General features: G+C 42.6%; 1 protein-coding gene across 9 annotated transcripts in view; it reads left to right on the forward strand.

The window, feature by feature from the left end:
* LOC108528098 (supervillin) overlaps positions 1-18579 on the forward strand; it is a 239188-nt gene that overhangs the window by 106649 nt on the left and 113960 nt on the right. The window contains exon 1 of one of the 9 annotated variants that reach the window (XM_017869799.1): positions 764-1336. The exons of 7 other annotated variants lie outside the window; for them this stretch is intronic. Coding sequence is in view for 1 of the 2 variants with exons in the window: in XM_017869755.1 (XP_017725244.1) it covers positions 18210-18225 (16 nt within the window). In the remaining variant the exon portion in view is untranslated. Of the gene's footprint in view, positions 1-763; positions 1337-18171; positions 18226-18579 lie in introns of those variants that run through there. One more of the 9 variants, XM_017869755.1, reaches the window with a different exon arrangement.

Below are 18579 nucleotides of genomic sequence, written 5' to 3' on the forward strand. Positions count from 1 at the left end.
GACAGAAACCTACAATTGTAAGTATTTTTGTAAACAGGGTTGTGACATTTGAGTGTATTCAACATGTCAGTGGCCTTTTAATGTTTAAAAAAATGCATATGACCATTCAAGAAGTGGTTGTGCTTCATAGTTAATATTTTTTTCATTAGTTTAGGTTTATCTGGTTTTTCAGTGAGGTAAGCTACCTGAGAGTCATCTTAGGAAGATAGACCTTGCCAGTTCAGAGGACTGACTTTGGCTTTAAGATAAAATATTTATGTCATTTTCAGGAAAGTACTTCCAGCACAATGCTTTCTTCTGATGATTCATTTTCTACAGTTATTGGAAGTGGGAAGAAATCCACAGAGGTTACAGAATTTGTAAACTTGTAGAGACATGTGCCGTTATATCATGCTGTTTCATAGATGTGTACGCCTGTTAGTTACTTTTCGGGCATTCATTGTATATATGTCTGTTACTTACTTTTGGGGTGTTCAGTGTCTGAGCTTTATCAACGATTGTGTGCTGTATGTTTAGCCCAAAAAAACTAAGTTAGAGAAATGTTTGTTCATCCAAGTCTGTATTGTTGTAGCTTATTCAGTAGACTGCTGTTGTGTTTTTAATTTCTCTATAAAGCAAGCTGAAAGACAGTGTGGACAACCTAATTGCATTTGAAGTAGCTGCTGGCCGGGCCTGCTGCAACAGCTGATGGGCTCCTCTGAATTTCCAGAGCTATTTCTGGTAGATGAGCTGGTATCAAGGCTCTCGAGTTCAGGCCATAAAAGGCCCGTCCCATGTGAAGTTGCTTCACTGCTCTGACTGCGTCCTCCCCAGGCTGAAGTGTCCTCAGGTTTCACGTGGATTTGCCCAGTAATGGATGGCTTCACCGAGTCCAGGTTGGGGAAGTTCAGCCTCGAGGACACTAGGGGACGAAAAACTTCAAAAGAAGACTCTTTTATTAATATTTTGGCGTTCTTTTGGAGAGGAACTTTTGGGATGTAGCCTTTACCTGTTTCCTAAATTTGACATCCAAAAAGCCTTTTGGAAAACACCATTCTAAATTTATCCTGTTCTGAATCATCATTGCTTCTGATAGATGCAGTTGCTTGTTGACATCGTGATCTTTGATTTTGTACAACGCTATTTTGGCTAACTTTTGGGATTTTACTTTGTGCTTAGAATTTGAAAGTAGTATTCATTGGAAAGAGACTCCAAGAAAATACTCGAAGACATCCAAAGCTGGATTTGAGGATATAACGTGTTTTGTTTTGTTTTTTAAATTAGAAAAATAAGGAATTGCAGTGTGATTTTCTTTCCCCTTTAACTTAGAGGAACGAGGATTATACAGAAATTTGAAGTAAGTGAAAATCTTCCTATAAATCTAAATGCAGTAGGTTTTTTTTTTTTTAAGTACCATCTGTCTGAGCATGTTTCCTGAGGATTTGTTGACTTCAATCATTGGAAAATTCCTGCCAGCGTTTGCCAGTTACTGCAGCCATTCCTGTAGATACCCTTGGGCATATTTCTTGGGTTAGGAAAGATTGGACTTTTTTTTTCTTTTTTTAAAAAGGATTTACTTTATGGTAGAGAAAGGTTTATTACTAACAATTTGATTAATATAACTTAGTCAGTACATTCTGTCCAAATGTTAGCACTCGAAGTCTTGGAGTTAAAGTATATTCACAATGCAAAGTACTTTAATAATCATAGCACAAGTATGGGGGTGGAGTTCAAAGAGCAAGTTTTATTTCACTACCATTATAATTCATGTAAAAATAGAAAATCACCAGTGATCCTTTTGCATAATCTTTGTTCTGAGGGTTCTTTGCCTTGGTACTCTCATTCTTCAGGGTTTGATTTATAGAATTTGTAATGTTCCAGAATTTATGAGAAAAACCTCACTGTCGGTTCTAGAGTTTGAACTGCATTTTATTTTTAAATTCTCCAAGAAAAAATACTGCATCAGCCTTTTAAAGCCCTGGAGATAGCTATGGTCTCTTTGTAATTTAGCTCAGTGATTTGCTTCTCCTGAAAAATAGCAGTGAACTCTAGAACATTGAAGGCTTATTTGACATGTTGCTTCTTTGAAAAAAAAAAAAAGATTTTTTCTTTATACCATATCAGATGGACAAGTATGGGCAGTCATTATTTTCACCAGGTAGGAAAACAGAGTATTTATAGAAAAGAACTTCATCGGTGAATACTGCAAGAGTTCTTAACCGGAGGTAGTGTGGCAACCCTAGGGGGCGTTTGAAAATGTATGGGGGTGTTGCAAGTTTTCTCAATAACTTACTGGCATTTGGGAGGATGTAGTTAAGAATTGTAAATGCCCAGTTTACATGGTATAGGGGACAGTCCCATACAGGATTACCCTGGCCAAACTGCTGGTGGTATCCCCTGTTGAGTAAAACTGCGGGATATAAACTGTACCCTCTGTCTCCAAAGAAGAGCAGCCAAGTGCCAGGCAGATGTGTGCTGTCTCTTCTCACCAAACCCAGTGGTGTCTTTTTTTTTTTTTTTTTGAGATGGAGTCTCGCACTGTCACCCGGGCTGGAGTGCAGTGGCGCGATCTCGGCCCACTGCAACCTCCGCCTCCCAGGTTCAAGTGACTCTCCTTGCCTCAGCCTCCCAAGTAACTTGGATTACAGGCACCTGGCACCACACCCGGCTAATTTTTTTTTTGTATTTTTAGTAGAGATGGGGTTTCACTATGTTGGCCAGGCTGGTCTGACCTTTTGATCCACCCGCTTTGGCCTCCCAAAATGCTGGGATTATAGGTGTGAGCCCCTGCGCCGGCACTTGGTGATGTCTTGAGGATCCAGGGCGTCAAGTGCACACTAGTAGTGTCAGCAAATGTGTCTTACAATGGAAACTTTGGAGTCTCTACTCTGTGTTTGTTGTGTGTGTGTGAGTGTGTATTAAAGATAATTTATTTGGTCACCTTGATCACTGGATGAGGCTGATGCTATACAAGCTATTGTAGTACATTAGGTGCCTTCCTGCCTACCTTTATGTTAGTACTATTGGTGCATTTAATTTTGCCATGTGCATAGTCTTCAAAGTGAAATTTGGTTAATGCACCCAGCGTGCAGTGGACATCAGTCAGCCATTCAACAAACATTTCTTTATCTTTGCTTCTACTTTGGAGATAGACAGTTTTGTGGTTAACAGACTTCTGGAAGACTTTGGAGTTCAATTCAGAGTGAACATCTTTGGCAACACCTGGGGTTATATAGTATTCTTTTTTTTTTTTTTTTTTTTTGAGATGGAGTCTTGCTTTGTTGCCCAGGCTGGAGTGCAGTGACACAATCTCAGCTCACTGCAACCTCCACCTCCCTCGCTCAAGTGATTCTCCTGCCTCAGCCTCCCAGCTAGCTGGGATTACAGGCACGTGCCACTGCACCCAGCTAATTTTTGTATTTTTAGTAGAGACAGGGTTTCATCATGTTGCCCAGGCTGGTCTTGAACTCCTGACCTCAGGTGATCTACCCGCGCTCAGCCTCCCAAAGTTCTGGGATTACAGGCATGAGTCACCACACCTGGCAAGTTATTTAATATTCTACAGTTGAGGAATTGTATCCAAAGGAAAGGGCCCTTGGATTTTTATAAGGATGTCTGGTGAGCTCCAGCATGCAGGGCTCTTGGACTACGTGGAGTGTTATGGAGAGTAAGCTGCTAGAAGCTTTGTGTTTGTTAGGATACAAAGGCAGCCTTGGAGTCATCTCCTGAATCTGCAGCTGCCTGGAGTTTTAGGATACTCACTGCAATTTTATGTTAAAGCGCTGATCTCAGGGTGCCTCGCTGTGACCTGGAGTATCTGTAGATCTAGAACTTTCCAGCAGTTCTGGGCTTCATTGATTTGTGACTCAACTAGGAATCTTGTGGTCACCCTTGACTCCTCTCCCTTTAGGTCCCTGAGGCCTCTGCCCCACCACCTCCTCTTGAGCCTTGCCATCTTTTTTTCTTTTTTTTTGAGATGGAGTCTCACTCTGTCAACCAAGTTGGAGTGCAATGGCGCGATCTCGGCGCACTGCAACCTCTGCCTCGTGGGTTCAAGGGATTCTCCTGCCTCAGCCTCCTGAGTAGCTGGGATTACAGGTGCCCGCCACCACGCCTGGCTAATTTTTGTATATTTAGCAAAGACGGGGTTTCACCATGTTGGTCAGGCTGGTCTTGAAATCCTGACCTCGTGATCCGCCCACCTCGGCCTCCCAAAGTGCTGGGATTGCATGTGTGAGCCACTGTGCCTAGCCGAGCCTCACCATCTCTTACCTGGGCTACTGGTTTGCCCTTAATGGATCCCTTGGCCCCCGGTTTCTCCTCTGTCTGGTCAAGCCACAGAATGACCTTCCTAAACAAAGATCTCATCTTCCTCACTGCTTACATGCAAAAGCCTGGGCTCCGTAGCCTCCCCTTCAGGGTCTTTCATGCCCCTGGAGTTTTGTTGGCAAGTCTCCCCAAAACGTTGTCTTCCCTTGCCTGCCAGGGAAGCAATATCAAAGGAGATGTGCCAGAGGTTTCCTCTGACATGCCTCTGGCCTCCTGGGCCTCGACTCCAGCCTGTACTCTAGGGCCGCTGTCACTAGGTCCTGGTGGCCCTTTCCTCGGCAGCGGGGTACCCAGCGAGGGGCTTGGGTCTCACTTCTCTTTCCATCCCCAAGGTCTAGCCCAGTGGGCACTCCAGAAATCCGAGTTGTTTGAATGGATTGAATTGTAACGACTTGTGGGTTCTTCATATCACAATTTGGCTGTGATCCATCCAGTACTTTTGACCTCATCCTATATTACTCACAGGAGAAGCTGGTATTCTGTATTATAAGTTCTCCTTTTTTTTTCCCCCCCTTATCTATAACAATGCAAGCAGAAAGGTTCGTGTTTCGGTAACAAGTCCAATGGGATTTCTGTATATGGGGTTTTTGTACACATGCTTTTGCCAACCCAGGAAATTAAGGTGTGCCGCATGAAGTCAGTCACTTCATTATTGGAACTTTGCCTAAAATGGAGAAGCTCATCTAGTGGTGCAATTTGACCTAAGTGTTTTACTCCAACATTCAGCTTCATCTTGGGTGACACATCTCGGGAGCAGTTTGCACTGTTGATCTCGGGAGCACTTTGCTATTGCTTCAGAGAGATCTCTGTTCCTCTTAGAGACACTCCCTATTGTAGGAGGTTTTGAAAGAGGCATTCTTTTTCCACCTAAATGTGCTTTTCCCCTTCTGAAAGTTGATCCTTTAGTCCCGAACAAGTTTATAACCTGTGTCTAACTGGTTTTTGTGTAAATACAGTAAAAGAAATAGTTTTCGTATTTGCTTTGGGATCATTGGTCTGCCCATGTGGCAGCCCTGGGTATATTCATTTCAGTCCATATTTTTTGGGCACTTTCCCTGTGCAGAGCTGCAGGTTGGATCCTGTGGGATGCAAAAGCCTATAGCGTATTCCCTGTCCTTGGCAACCTCTTTCCCAGAGTGATTTGGACAGGGACATAATGGAGCTATTTTACCAGTCAGAGTGGAAGGGATGAACAATATAATAACATGCCGTCTATTATCACTGTGTGCCAGGCTTAATGCCAAGCTCTTTACCTCTACAATATATCATTTAATTATTTTTATTTTTTGAGGCAGTCTTGCCCTGTCACCCAGGTTGGAGTGCAATGGCACGACCATGGTTCACTGTAGCCTCAAACTCCTGGGCTCAAAGCAATCCTCCTTCCTCAGCCTCCCGAGTAGCTGGGACTATAGGCACTCACTACTATGCCCAGCTAATGAAAAAAAAAAAAATTGTAGAGGCAGGGGTCTTACTATGTTTCTTAAGCTGGTCTTGAGCTCCTGGCCTCAAGGTATTCTCCCATTAAGGCCCCTCAAATAACTGGGATTACAGGTGTGAGCCACCATGCCCGGACTCTAATTTTTACAGTAGCCCCCAAGAAATATTAGTGCCTTCATTCTGCTGAGGAAAAAACTGAGGGTTAGAAATGCTTGCCCAAGCTTGGGCACATACCATGAAGTCAGGGGAGAGCTGGATTTGAACCCAGGTCTAGTTGACTTTGGTGCCCGTATTCATAACCACTGCTTTAGCAGTGCAGCCCAAACTTTAATAGGAATCACCTGCAGTCTTGTTACTGCAGCGTCTGATTCAGTAGGTCTGCACTTTTCTTAGAGAGTCAACAAACAGGATCCAGGTGATGCTGATTCCTCTGTCTGAGGACCTGCTTTGAGCTGCCTTAGGTTAAGTCTTTGCCACACGCCTGAGACGGAAGCAACCAGCTGGGGTGTGGGACTCGAAGGGGGCTTCCGAGGAGGAGAAGGAGTCTTTCAAGGCTCCTCCGTTCCTCTGGGCTTTTCATGCCACCCCTTCCCACTCTCTACCTACAAGGTTCTCTCCCATTTGTCTTATTTTCCACTCTGCTCTTCTCCTGGCTTCTCCTCGTGTTGAAAACATCCTCAAGTTTCATCCGTTCTAAATAAAGTTCCCCTTGACCTCAAGCGATCACTTCTTTCTTTCCTGCCCACTCACTCCTCAGCACTGATCAGGAGCTCAGCTCTCTCCTCTTGGAGACCTTTCAGGACCTCCTAGTTACTCTGATGTGCCTGCAGCCTCCCTGGGATGGAGCCCCTCTCCGGGAGAATCCCATCTCAGGTCTAGTGAGGGTGATGGGGCTCTAACCTCCATACTCAGCGTCCACAGCCTGCTGTGATCTTGAGGTCTTCTGGCAGCCTTATTTTTAAAATCATTTTCTGTCTCTTTACTTGCTCAGCTTTCCATCTTAAGGTCCATTGAAGATTAAAAAAAAAAAAATCCCGGTGTTCCTCTTTATAAGGTGGATTGTTTAACCTGCTCATTTCAGGTGGAATGCATTCATTTGGCTTTTAGAGCTGATTTTCTGTTTGTAATTAGATGTTAACTCCCAATTAGCTGTATGAGAATTTGTATCCTCTGTATCTGCTATTGATAGAAAAGAACAATTCGGTTCTGGGCGAAGAACCAAAGGGCTTTTTGTGAATAATGCACCTCCGATTTGTGAACTGTGCATAGGTTCATCAGAGGCCTCTCGTTTCTTTCTGGACTTTGAATTATGTTCTGAGCATGGCAAGTTGGCAAATAACTTAGGCTTGGATGGATAGATACAGTTATTGAATAGAAAAACCATATTGATATTTTAGGTTTTTAAGATCTCACATACTTTAAATATTTCAAAATTTTAAGTAAATACTCTTTCACACATTCTGAAACATTTTATCTAATTTATCTCGTTTAGCCAAAAATTTAAGACATATACATTTTGCAATTGCACAGGTGTTATACACTTCAAAACAAATAAGCCACTCCAGCCAAAACCCAAATGGGAGAGCAGTTGATTTTCAGTAGCTTAAAACATATGGAATTAAGAGGTAGGATATGAAAGCAAAAATGACATTTGAACATTTTAGTGGTTTTGGATATACATTTTCTTAGGAATTTTTTGTTTGAGTTAAGCTGATAGTTTAGTTTACTATGTGCTACGTTGGTTACAAAATTCGGCTACATTTATTTATTTTGCAGTTAATTCCAATTTTTTTTGCAAACATTGCATCAGACATCTAAACCAGCTAATAACTCTATAGGTTTGAGCCAGGTTAGAAAAAAAGGCTTGGGTGTACTGTTAAGAAGCAGCTAGCTCTCCAAATTGTGCTGATTTTAGTCTTAATTTCCCCAGATGTTCATTTTAGCCACACACACATAACCATTTGGCTTTATGATTTCATACATTTTGTATTGAAAGTGCTGAATATTTTAAAATTCCATGATTAGATAAAATTGGTAATTGTGCTTCAGAATAGGGTGACTAAGCTTCACCGGATGTACTTTACCCAACACAGGATTCTGCCATTTGAGATGGCATTTATGAATTTGGATTTGTATCAGGTCTTCACTCCAGAGGCGTCAAGGAGCTTTCAGGCAGCCAACTTTTTTTTTTTTTTTTTTTTTTTTTTTTGAGACGGAGTCTCCTCTGTTGCCCAGGCTGGAGTGCAGTGGCGCGATCTCAGCTCACTGCAAGCTCCGCCTCCCGGGTTCACGCCATTCTCCTGCCTCAGCCTCCCGAGTAGCTGGGACTACAGGCGCCCGCCACCTCCCTCGGCTGATTTTTTTTTTGTACTTTAGTAGAGACGGGGTTTCACCGTGTTAGCCAGGATGGTCTCGATCTCCTGACCGCGTGATCCGCCCGCCTCGGCCTCCCAAAGTGCTGGGATTACAGGTGTGAGCCACAACTATTCTTAAATATTTCAAAAGGAAGCTGCAGTGGCACGTGGCATGGAGCACACAGCAGAGGAAAGTGATGTAGGAGCCGTAACAGCAAACACGCATTGTTTCATTCATTCATTCACTTACCTCCCCAAAAGTCCAAAGACGTGTTTTCCCTGCTGTCGGTGGAGGAGGAAGATTTCATCTGGAAATCGAAGGTGTCAATGGCCAGAGGAAGAAGGACGAGCATTGATTTTCATGAATAACCTTCTGTGTGATGTAGGGGCCGTAACTGTGTGTGTGTGTGCCTTGAGAATTTGGTAAATTCTTAACCACTCTGAGCCTCAGTGGCCTCATTCATTCAAACAAGGGTTGGACTGGAGGATTTCTAAGACCTCTTTTACGTATTGGGATTCTGTAATCCAAAGGTTTCAGAGATTAAGAATACGCTCATCTTCCTTGGAAAGGTGACACGTTGTATCTGGAAGATAGTAGTTCAAGGTGGGAGAGCAAGAACAAGTTAGACATGTGTTGAGAAAGAACATCTTTTTAAAAAAGTCTTCCCACTGCCCTTGCTTGTTTCTGTTGAAATATGCAGACTGTTTTTCCCTTCTTTGATGGCTTCATCATCATTCTTTGTCTTTGATTCTTATTATTTATTTTATTTTTTTGAAACGGAGTCTCATTCTGTCACCCAGGCTGGAGTGCAGTGGGGCGATCTTGGCTCACTGCAAGCTCCGCCTCCCGGGTTCACCCCATTCTCCTGCCTCAGCCACCGGAGTAGCTGGGACTACAGGCACCCGTCACCACGCCCGGCTAATTTTTTGTATTTTTAGTAGAGACGGGGTCTCACCGTGTTAGCCAGGATGGTCTCGATCTCCTGACCTCGTGATCCAGCCGCCTCGGCCTCCCAAAGTGCTGGGATTACAGGTGTGAGCCACCGCGCCCAGCCTAATTCTTTTTTTTGGAAAGTTTCTGACACCTCTTCAAATTAAGCTCTCATGGTTTCTTTTGTGTTCATTTAAGTATGTTATTTTCTTTTCTCTAATCTGATTTATTCTTATCTTCTTTTGGACTTTTTCTTTTTCTCCTGATGTGAAACCCCAAAGTGGTCACAGCAAACTCGCGCAGGGATTCCTGAGACCGTCAGAATCTGCCTATTCACAGCAGGATGAGATGTGCTTGGCTTTCGTTTCCCTTTAAGTTTATTAGCTCGCTGCCAGGTATTCATTTATTCTCAACAGTTATTTTCTGAGCACTTACTGTGTATCAGGGACCGGTACAGGTGTTGGGGAAAGAGCGGTGGGAAACAAAATTCCTGCCCTCGTAGGGTTTAGGTTCCAACAGAATGGTACTAAAGTACCCTGAGTGATTCTCTTAATCTTCAACCCGACATCTGTTGTTCAAGTGCTTAGGTTAATAACCAAATGTAAAATACCTAATGTGGTTTCACATAGTTTTATGTGTGTCTGATGTAGGGACCATAACGGTGTGTGTGTGCCTTGAGAAAACTTAAGATCTACCTTCTTGGCAAAATTTTAAATATATAATACATTGTTAGCGACTATAGTCACCATGCTATACCTTCGGTTTCCAGAACTTACTCATAACTACAAGCTTGCATCCTTTGACCAACATCGTTCCAATTTCCCCTACCTCCAGCCCCTGGTTACCACCTTTCCATTTTGTTTCCGTGAGTTCAGCTTTTATATCAAAACATCATGCTGCACACCTTGAGTACATACAATTTGCATTTGTCAATTATACCTCAAAGCTGAAAAAAGACTCAAAGAAACCCAGTATGGTTCCTAACCAAAGGAGATACTTGTTAGGCTTTGTGTCCTCCCATAGTTTACATTTTGTATCTTCTGAAATTCTCTCTTCCCCTAGAATTCATACTGATAAAACTTATATGCATTTAATAATATGTATTTGAGGCCGGGTGCGGTGGCTCACACCTGTAATCCCAGCACTTTGGGAGGCCAAGGCAGGCGGATCACGAGGTCAGGAGATCGAGACCATCCTGGCTAACACGGTGAAATCTCGTCTCTACTAAAATACAAAAAAATTAGCAGGGCATGGTGGTGGGCGCCTCTGTAATCCCATCTACTCTGGAGGCTGAGACAGGAGAATGATGTGAACCCGGGAGGCGGAGCTTGCAGTNAAAATAACCGCACAGTTGACTATCCGAGTTGCCACCTGCCCTTATTTGGTTTGTCAGAGTGTGGGTGAATATTTAGGGACACTATAAGGGGAGTTCTCTCCTTTCTCTCCCACCTCTTCCCTTTTACTCTCTCTCCCCCTTTCCCTTCCTCTCTTTTCCTTTCTTCTCTTTCTTTTCCTTCCTTTTCCTTCTCTTTTCCTCTCCTCTTTCCTTTTCATCTCTTCCTATATTCTCTTTTCTCTTATTCTCTTTCTGTCTCTCCCTTTTCATCTTCAAGACATAACAACATGGCTATGGATATCTGTAAGTTTGACTGATTTTAACGTGTGCAATGATAATTTTTAAAACATGCATAGTATGTACATAATATGTCTCCATTTACACAATTCTGATGGCTTTCTTAATATTGCTAATTGCTAATACTAAAAAAACTTCTAAAAATTATTGTAACTTGAAACATGAATTCTGTTTTCTAGGCCTCATGATACCTTGTGGAAAGAAGCTGTTATTTCTTCTTAGAATTGGTCATTTTTTTCTTCTCCGTTATCTTTGTTTATGTATGTGTCATACATGTATGTGTACCTATGTACGAGTAACAACCAAAAAAATCTACATTTAAAAAAATGTAGTTTGCAGTAATCTTTTTAAAAATGTAGTTTGTCATAATATTTTTTAAAATGTAGTTTGTAATGAGGAGAAAATGAGTACATGACAATCTAGTTTAATTTTAGTAGAGCAAAAATTAAAATCAAACCTCAGCTTCTGCTTTGGTGTTTGTTAACTCAAATTTAAAATTAGAAATGTGGTAATTATTTGGCAGTTCTGGCTTTCTCAGGGAAACCATATCATATTGTATGTGTGTGTGCTGGCCTTTAAAAATAGATATTGCCACGAAGCTCATCATCTATATTCATGGCCGACTCCTGGGAGTGGTGGGCTTTGGAAAGCAGGGCTGTGAGTTTGACTCTTACATTTCCAGGGATCCCTCCATTCCAGCTTTGGTTCCCGTCAGTCCATCTGTGGTCAAAGCTCTTTTGTTTTCAAAACTAACTGCTGAAGAGTAAACACTCTTGACCCCGACCGTAAATATTTGTCATACGTCTGGTTAGTTTTAGTTTTAACTGAACAAAATCATTTTGACAGAAGAGTCATTAAAGTTTGCACAAAATCCTGACCTTCACATCCCTGGTTTTGCTCACACAGGCATCCACAGCGAGTCACAATCCATTCGAAAACATTTCTTCTCTGGGACTGAAAATCTCCTAAAACGTGTATTCTTCAGCAAACAAAGTATCTGGTAGAATGTAAACGTGGATGACCGGGGAAATGCAATTTTTTTTTTGCGCTTAATGACTTCTGTCAGTCCTCTAAGAAATTCAAAGAATGTTCACGGCTTCCAGTTTAAATTCTAGCGCCTCTGGCCATGGCCATGGTTTGTCCCGTGTTTGAATATCTTTCCATTCAGGGGTTTGATTGTTACTGAGCTACTTTAGACAAAGCTACCTGGATCTTGAGTTGCCACTTTTAGCCCCAAATCCCCTTCCTACCTGCGTATGGGGCAGTGGAGCACGTGGTGGCCACAGTGGAGCACTTGGTGGCCACACTGGCTCTGTGTTAAGATGTTTGCTGAAAATTAGGTCTACAGTGGCCTATGCCTGTAGTCCCAGCTACTCAGGAGGCTGAGGGGGCGGGAATTCCTGGAGTCCAGGAGTTGGAGGCTACAGTGAGCCATGATGGCTCGACCTGTCTATGATGGCAACGCCCTGCCTCAAAAAAAAAAAAAAAAAAAAAAAAAAATCTGCTGAAAGAACTTATTTGTAACCAGGAAGGGAAGGAGTAGTCTGGGGTTTGGGGCAGAGCCTATTGCCTCTGAAAAGACCCAGTAATTCTCTGGGGACTGCTTGTACCCTTGTATCTGGATAGTCGTCACACATGACTCAAAAGAAGGCATTTGGGCTTTGAAGATGGTCAAGAGCGTCCAGGCTAGGCCAGGCGTGGTGGGTCTGTGTGAGAAGGAGAGCTTAGGAAGGCTGGGGTCTGAACATGCTTTGACTTTTGCTTTGTGCAACCAGTAATCCAGAAAAATCCTGCCTGAAGCCCCAGAGGCTGTGCCTCTTCTTTTTAGCAGGGTGTCGTATTGTCAGGGAGCTGCAAACAGCCTGTTGTAGTCAGAAAAGACGGTGTTTTCCTTTCCACAGCTTTATGGACATAAAATAAAACTTGAATTTGACAAACAATGCAATAAATCCTCCTTTCCCAAAAATTACGAGTTGAGGTCATGGCTCCTAATCGGAACTGTGTGCAGCTGTTGGATTTTTGGCGCTTTCTAGAGCTTTCACTAAAATCAAATGCATTTAAATACCCTGCCTCCTCAAGAGGATGGGATTAGCCCACCTCCCCAGGAGAACAGTGCTCTCCTGCCTGTGTCAGTGAGCTCCTTACAACAGTCTCTGTGCACGCCGCTGCACAGCAATGCTCACACCATCACTTTATCATGGATTAGAGGCTGCAGGATGTTTTCACATGGCCCAGGATAATGTAATGATGGCTAGTACTTTAGGACTTGAAAACCTCTTAATGTCTTGGCCAGACTGTGGACTATTCTTTCAGGCATCTGTCTTTTAAATCAGATATCTCCATTTGCTGTCAAATTTGGCCTGCATTGGCCAGCTTTATTATTTCTATTGTTCCATAGAGAGACACACTGAAACTGATTTGAGAAAAGTGTAATCTCTATTGAAAACTCGGAGTCCACCAGCAACAAATAGACTGTATATTTTGGAGGGTCCACCGAAGGCTCACAGTCACTGTCACCTCGTAAGGGTCCTTCCAAGGAATCTCCAAAAAGTAGTTTACATCTATATCCTTGATGGATCTTTTCTTGTTAAGTAGGCAGAATTCCTTCCTTCCTCCCTTCCTTCCTTCCTTCCTTCCTTCCTTCCTTCNCATGCTCTCTCTGCCATCATAAAATTCTACCTATAAAATATTGATTACCAAGGCAAAGGTTGATGTTGATATCAAGCAGGTGTTACAGAAATAAATCATTGGATCAACTTAACTTCTTTCTTACTTTCAGGCTTTGTCTCAGAACTTTATTAAACTTAGCAAAAGTTGAAAATAAAGGTAGTCTTTCCTGAAGACTTTGAGATGATTTTCGAAAGAGTTTGGTAACATTGGATGAACTACTGTGTGTCACTAATCGTGTCAGAGAATCTAACTTACAACTGAAACTTTGGAGTCTGTAATCTCTCTGTGTGTTTTTTTTCTTTTTAAGACGATTCACCTGGTCACTTTATCATTGGGTGAAGCTGATGGTACACAAGCTAGAACATTAGCTGCCTTCCTGCCTACCTTTTTGTTAGTACTATTTTACGTTTAATTTTGCACAAGTTGAAAGAGATTGCTTGGTTCATGGGGCCTTAAACATTTTTAACATTTGTCCTTCACAAGATAATTATTTCATTAAAAGTAAATTACAATTTATTCAGTAGCTCTCCACATGAAAAATAATAATTGAATGGTAAATGGATGCCCTAAGATATGTGGAGAACAAATTACCATGGTATTTTAATGGAGACAGTTTTCTAAGCTAATTTGTATGCATGTAGCATCTCCCTGGCTAACATGAGCATGGGTGATAATTTCTACCATTAATGAGCTCAATTTTTTTTTTAATGAGACTTTGTTTTTATTTTAAAAAACAATAACCTAAGGCAGGTGAAGTCAAATTGTTATTTCAGGGAAGTTGTGTTTCAAATGAGCACTGTAAATGATTTTGTTGAGCAGGTGTTTTTTGTTTTGTTTTGTTTTGTGTTTGAGACGAAGTCTCACTCTGTTTCCCAGGCTGGAGTGTGCAGTGGCATAATCGATCTCAGATCATGGCAACCTCTGCCTCCCGCATTCAAGTGATTCTCCTGCCTCAGCCTCCTGACTAGCTGGGATTACAGGTGCACGCCGCCACACCTGGCTAATGTTTGTATTTTCAGTAGAGATGGGGTTTCACCATATTGGCCAGGCTGGTCTCGAACTCCTGACCTCAGATGATCCACCCACCTCGGCCTCCCAAAGTGTTGGGATTACAGGTGTGAGCCACTGTGCCTGGCCAGGCAGATGGTTTTTAAACTGGGGTCCAAGAACAAGCTTTAGACTGTTAGAATATCTCCCCAAAACCATATGGAAAATGCTAGGGTTTTTTTTTTTTTTTTAAGCTCATTTAATAAAGGAGAGCATCCATTGTTTTCATTACTTTTCTTAAAGGGGCTGTGACTCCCAAAAAGTGAAGAACAAATACATGTGAGGAAAAGTCACATTCTGATTAGTCATATGTTGCTTAACAACAGGAGTACCTGCTGAGAAATGTGTCCTTGGGAGATTGTGTCATTCTGCAGCCATCATAGAGTGCATTTCCACAAACCTAGATGGTACCGCCCGCTACGTACTACAGTCGATGTAATTGTAGCCATTGTAATCTTAAGGGACCACCATGGCAAATGACTGTTTCTTTTTTTGTTGTTGTTTTTGAGACAGAGTCTTGCTCTGTTGCCCAGGCTGGAGTGCAGTGACGCGATCTCGGCTCACTGCAACCTCCCCCTCCCAGGTTCATGCCATTCTCCTGCCTCAGCCTCCTGAGTAGCTGGGACTACAGGCACATGCCACCATGCCTGGCTAATTTTTTTGTATTTTAGTAGAGACGGGGTTTCACCATGTTAGCCAGGATGGTCTCGATCTCCTGACCTCGTGATCCGACCACTTTGGCCTCCTAAAGTGCTGTGATTACAGGCGTGAGCCACCGCGCCCGCCTGGTAAATGACTGTGTTTCCATAGAAATGAAGATCTTAGACGTGCCTGGATGGCTCCAGATAACACCCAACTGAGCCTTACGGCTCCTAAGGGGTCCCATCCTCCCACTGTAATGAGATCAGGATAACCCATGGGGCCTGACTTAGTACTGGCCAGCAGAACAGGACAATCTGTTGATGGGTTTGTTCTCAAACCGGTACTGTTCTGTTGGGTAGCCCCTAGCCACTGAGGAATTAGACCTTAACCTTGACTTTATGTTAATTAGTCAGAATTGCAGTGGCCCCTTTTGTTGGACAGCACAGGACCAGAGGAAGTGGATTTGCACTTTGCATCTGCTGATAGGAATTGAAAAACTGCCTTGCATTGCCTGTTGACCTATCCGTGTAATTTGTCATACCTGGATAGCAGAAGAAAAATCTAAAATACTGTGTTTTTCAAAAGAAATGGAAGCTTATTGTATTAGGGGCAAATTTTCTGGGGGTTCCTTATTTCTTTCACATAGACACACACCCAGAGCAAGCGTGCACACACACACACTCTCACACACACTGGATACAGTTTTGTAGGTTCTTTGTGTCCCGAAAACATAAAATGTTGATTTCCGCATTTTGAATTACGGATTTGAAGATCCATGCAGTGCAGTCTCAGCATCACTAATAACCCTCGAGTCGAATGCACCAAGCTCACTTCACAAGGCAGCTCTCTTAGAGAGCGGTTTGCATGGAGGTGCTTTGAATTCCAGGACAGAGTGGTTTGGGGAACTAGGGGGATTGCAGTCTCTGTTGACAGTGTGTCCTTTGGCTGCTTGGTTGTTCTTTCCTAAAATTATGTTTTGGTTTAAGGTCGCGGGGTTCTGTGAGAAATTAGTTTAAATAGCGTTTTGTTTGTTTTTGCTTTTGACGTGTTTAAACGTACAGATAGAAACTAAAGTTGTCCTCTGGGAACCAGGGCTGTGATGTGCATGATTAGACCTTTCAGTGTTGATAGCCTGTGTGAGATCTTTTGATTACCCAGCGAACTGTGCCAAAGGCTCATCATTTATTCATTCCTTCCGATGATTTTGGAGTACCTGCTGTGGCTGCTAAGGATATCATGTATTTACCTCCCAAATGTCGGCAACTCATAAACATCTGACGGTTTAGAATGTGTGTGGAGTCGGGCAGGATGATCACAAGAACAGACGGTGCGCTTGTCACCTGTACAAGCCACTTAGATTCCCAGGGAGTTTTCTCACCTGAAAAACAAGAGATTGACCTTCAGTGTTTCCAAGGTTATTTGCTGCTCCCAAGCCTTGATGTTTGTGTGTGTCTCTGTGTATGTGTGCTTGTGCGTGTTTCTGTATGTATGCATATTTGTGTGTGTGATTGTGTATGTGTGTTTGTGTGTGTGTGTGCATGTGTGCGTGTATTTAGATTTTCCTCATAAACCCTTATTAATAAAATGAGCCCACAACAGAAGAGGATGAAAACTCTTGGGCTATGTAGGAAATGCGGGGCCGGAGGGTGTCTTAGGATCAAGAAGGGGCCAGACCCCCAGTTCGTGGACCTCCTCCTGCCATGGGCCCACAGCCCATGTGGTTTTGTGAGGTCGCTTGAAAACCTGGTGAACCTGGAATGTGATTTTTAAACATGATTGTACTTTGTGGAAAGAGGCTGTTATTTTTTGTTAGAGGGATCTGGTCATCTTTTCTGCTCTGTGATCTTTGTTTATGCTCTCATGAGAGTCATGGTTCCCTCTGCACCTTGGGCTCGGCCTGCTGTGGGGTAACCCCTGTTTCCCAAGCACGGCGGGCCCCCCCACTCTGCCTTCACATCTGTGTTCTCCTCCATCTGCTCTGGAATGTCCTCCCTGCCAGCGCACCAAGCTCTCCAGCTTCAGGGAACTTGCTTCTTTGGTTGGGAAATTCGCCTTGGGATTAAGCATTCCTGCCTTCACCCTCCCGCAGCACTTTCCTAGCTCAGAGCAGGCTCACAGAACGTGCCAGTGTTATTGGGTACAGAATACCATAGGCAAGTGAGATCATTCTCCATTGCATTTCTTTTTAACTACAGTTCGAGTGATTTTTCAGAAGTGCAACAAGATTTACCTGATTCTTATATGGAGGTAGTGATGTATTATTAAATACACAGAATACAAAGGCAGGGATGGGTGGGGCATGCACCTGTAATCCCAGCACTTTGGGAGGCCGAGATGGGAGGATTGCTTGAGGCCAAGTGTTCAAGACCAGCCTGGGAAATATAGTGAGACCCCATCTCTACCAAAAAAAAAAAATTTTTTTAAGAATAAAAAATCAAATTTGAAAAGTTTATTTAAAAAGTCAGGGATAGTCTGGGCACAGTGGCTCACACCTGTAATCCCAGCACTTTGGGAGGCCGAGGTGGGTGCATCACAAGGTCAGGAGTTTGAGACCAGCCTTATCAACATGGTGAAGCCCCATCTCTACTAAAAATACAAAAAATAGCTGGGCGTGGTGGTGGGTGCCTGTAATCCCAGCTACTCAGGAGACTGAGGCAGGAGAATAGTTTGAACTCGGGAGGCAGAGGTTGCATTGTGCCATTGAGATTGTGCCATTGTACTCCAGCCTGGGCGAGACTCTGTCTCAAGAAAATAAAAATAAAAACAAAAGGCAGGGATAATACCTCACTTCCCCTGCTTAACCCTAGCATCAAGAGTAGATGAATACACAAGTTGAATTGGATGAGGTGACTGTATATCAAAAACAATTCAGCTCAGCTGTTGCACTGAATGAATGTTTTTAAAATAACCGCACAGTTGACTATACGAGTTGCCACCTGCCCTTATTTGGTTTGTCAGAGTGTGGGTGAATATTTAGGGACACTATAAGGGGAGTTCTCTCCTTTCTCTCCCACCTCTTCCCTTTTACTCTCTCTCCCCTTTCCCTTCCTCTCTTTTCCTTTCTTCTCTTTCTTTTCCTTCCTTTTCCTTCTCTTTTCCTCTCCTCTTTCCTTTTCATCTCTTCCTATATTCTCTTTTCTCTTATTCTCTTTCTGTCTCTCCCTTTTCATCTTCAAGACATAACAACATGGCTATGGATATCTGTAAGTTTGACTGATTTTAACGTGTGCAATGATAATTTTAAAACATGCATAGTATGTACATAATATGTCTCCATTTACACAGTTCTGATGGCTTTCTTAATATTGCTAATTGCTAATACTAAAAAAACTTCTAAAATTATTGTAACTTGAAACATGAATTCTGTTTTCTAGGCCTCATGATACCTTGTGGAAAGAAGCTGTTATTTCTTCTTAGAATTGGTCATTTTTTTCTTCTCCGTTATCTTTGTTTATGTATGTGTCATACATGTATGTGTACCTATGTACGAGTAACAACCAAAAAAATCTACATTTAAAAAAATGTAGTTTGCAGTAATCTTTTAAAATGTAGTTTGT

This window comes from Rhinopithecus bieti, unplaced genomic scaffold (genome assembly GCF_001698545.2).
Source record: "Rhinopithecus bieti isolate Rb0 unplaced genomic scaffold, ASM169854v2 scaffold_758, whole genome shotgun sequence".
NCBI classification, from domain to species: domain Eukaryota; kingdom Metazoa; phylum Chordata; class Mammalia; order Primates; family Cercopithecidae; genus Rhinopithecus; species Rhinopithecus bieti.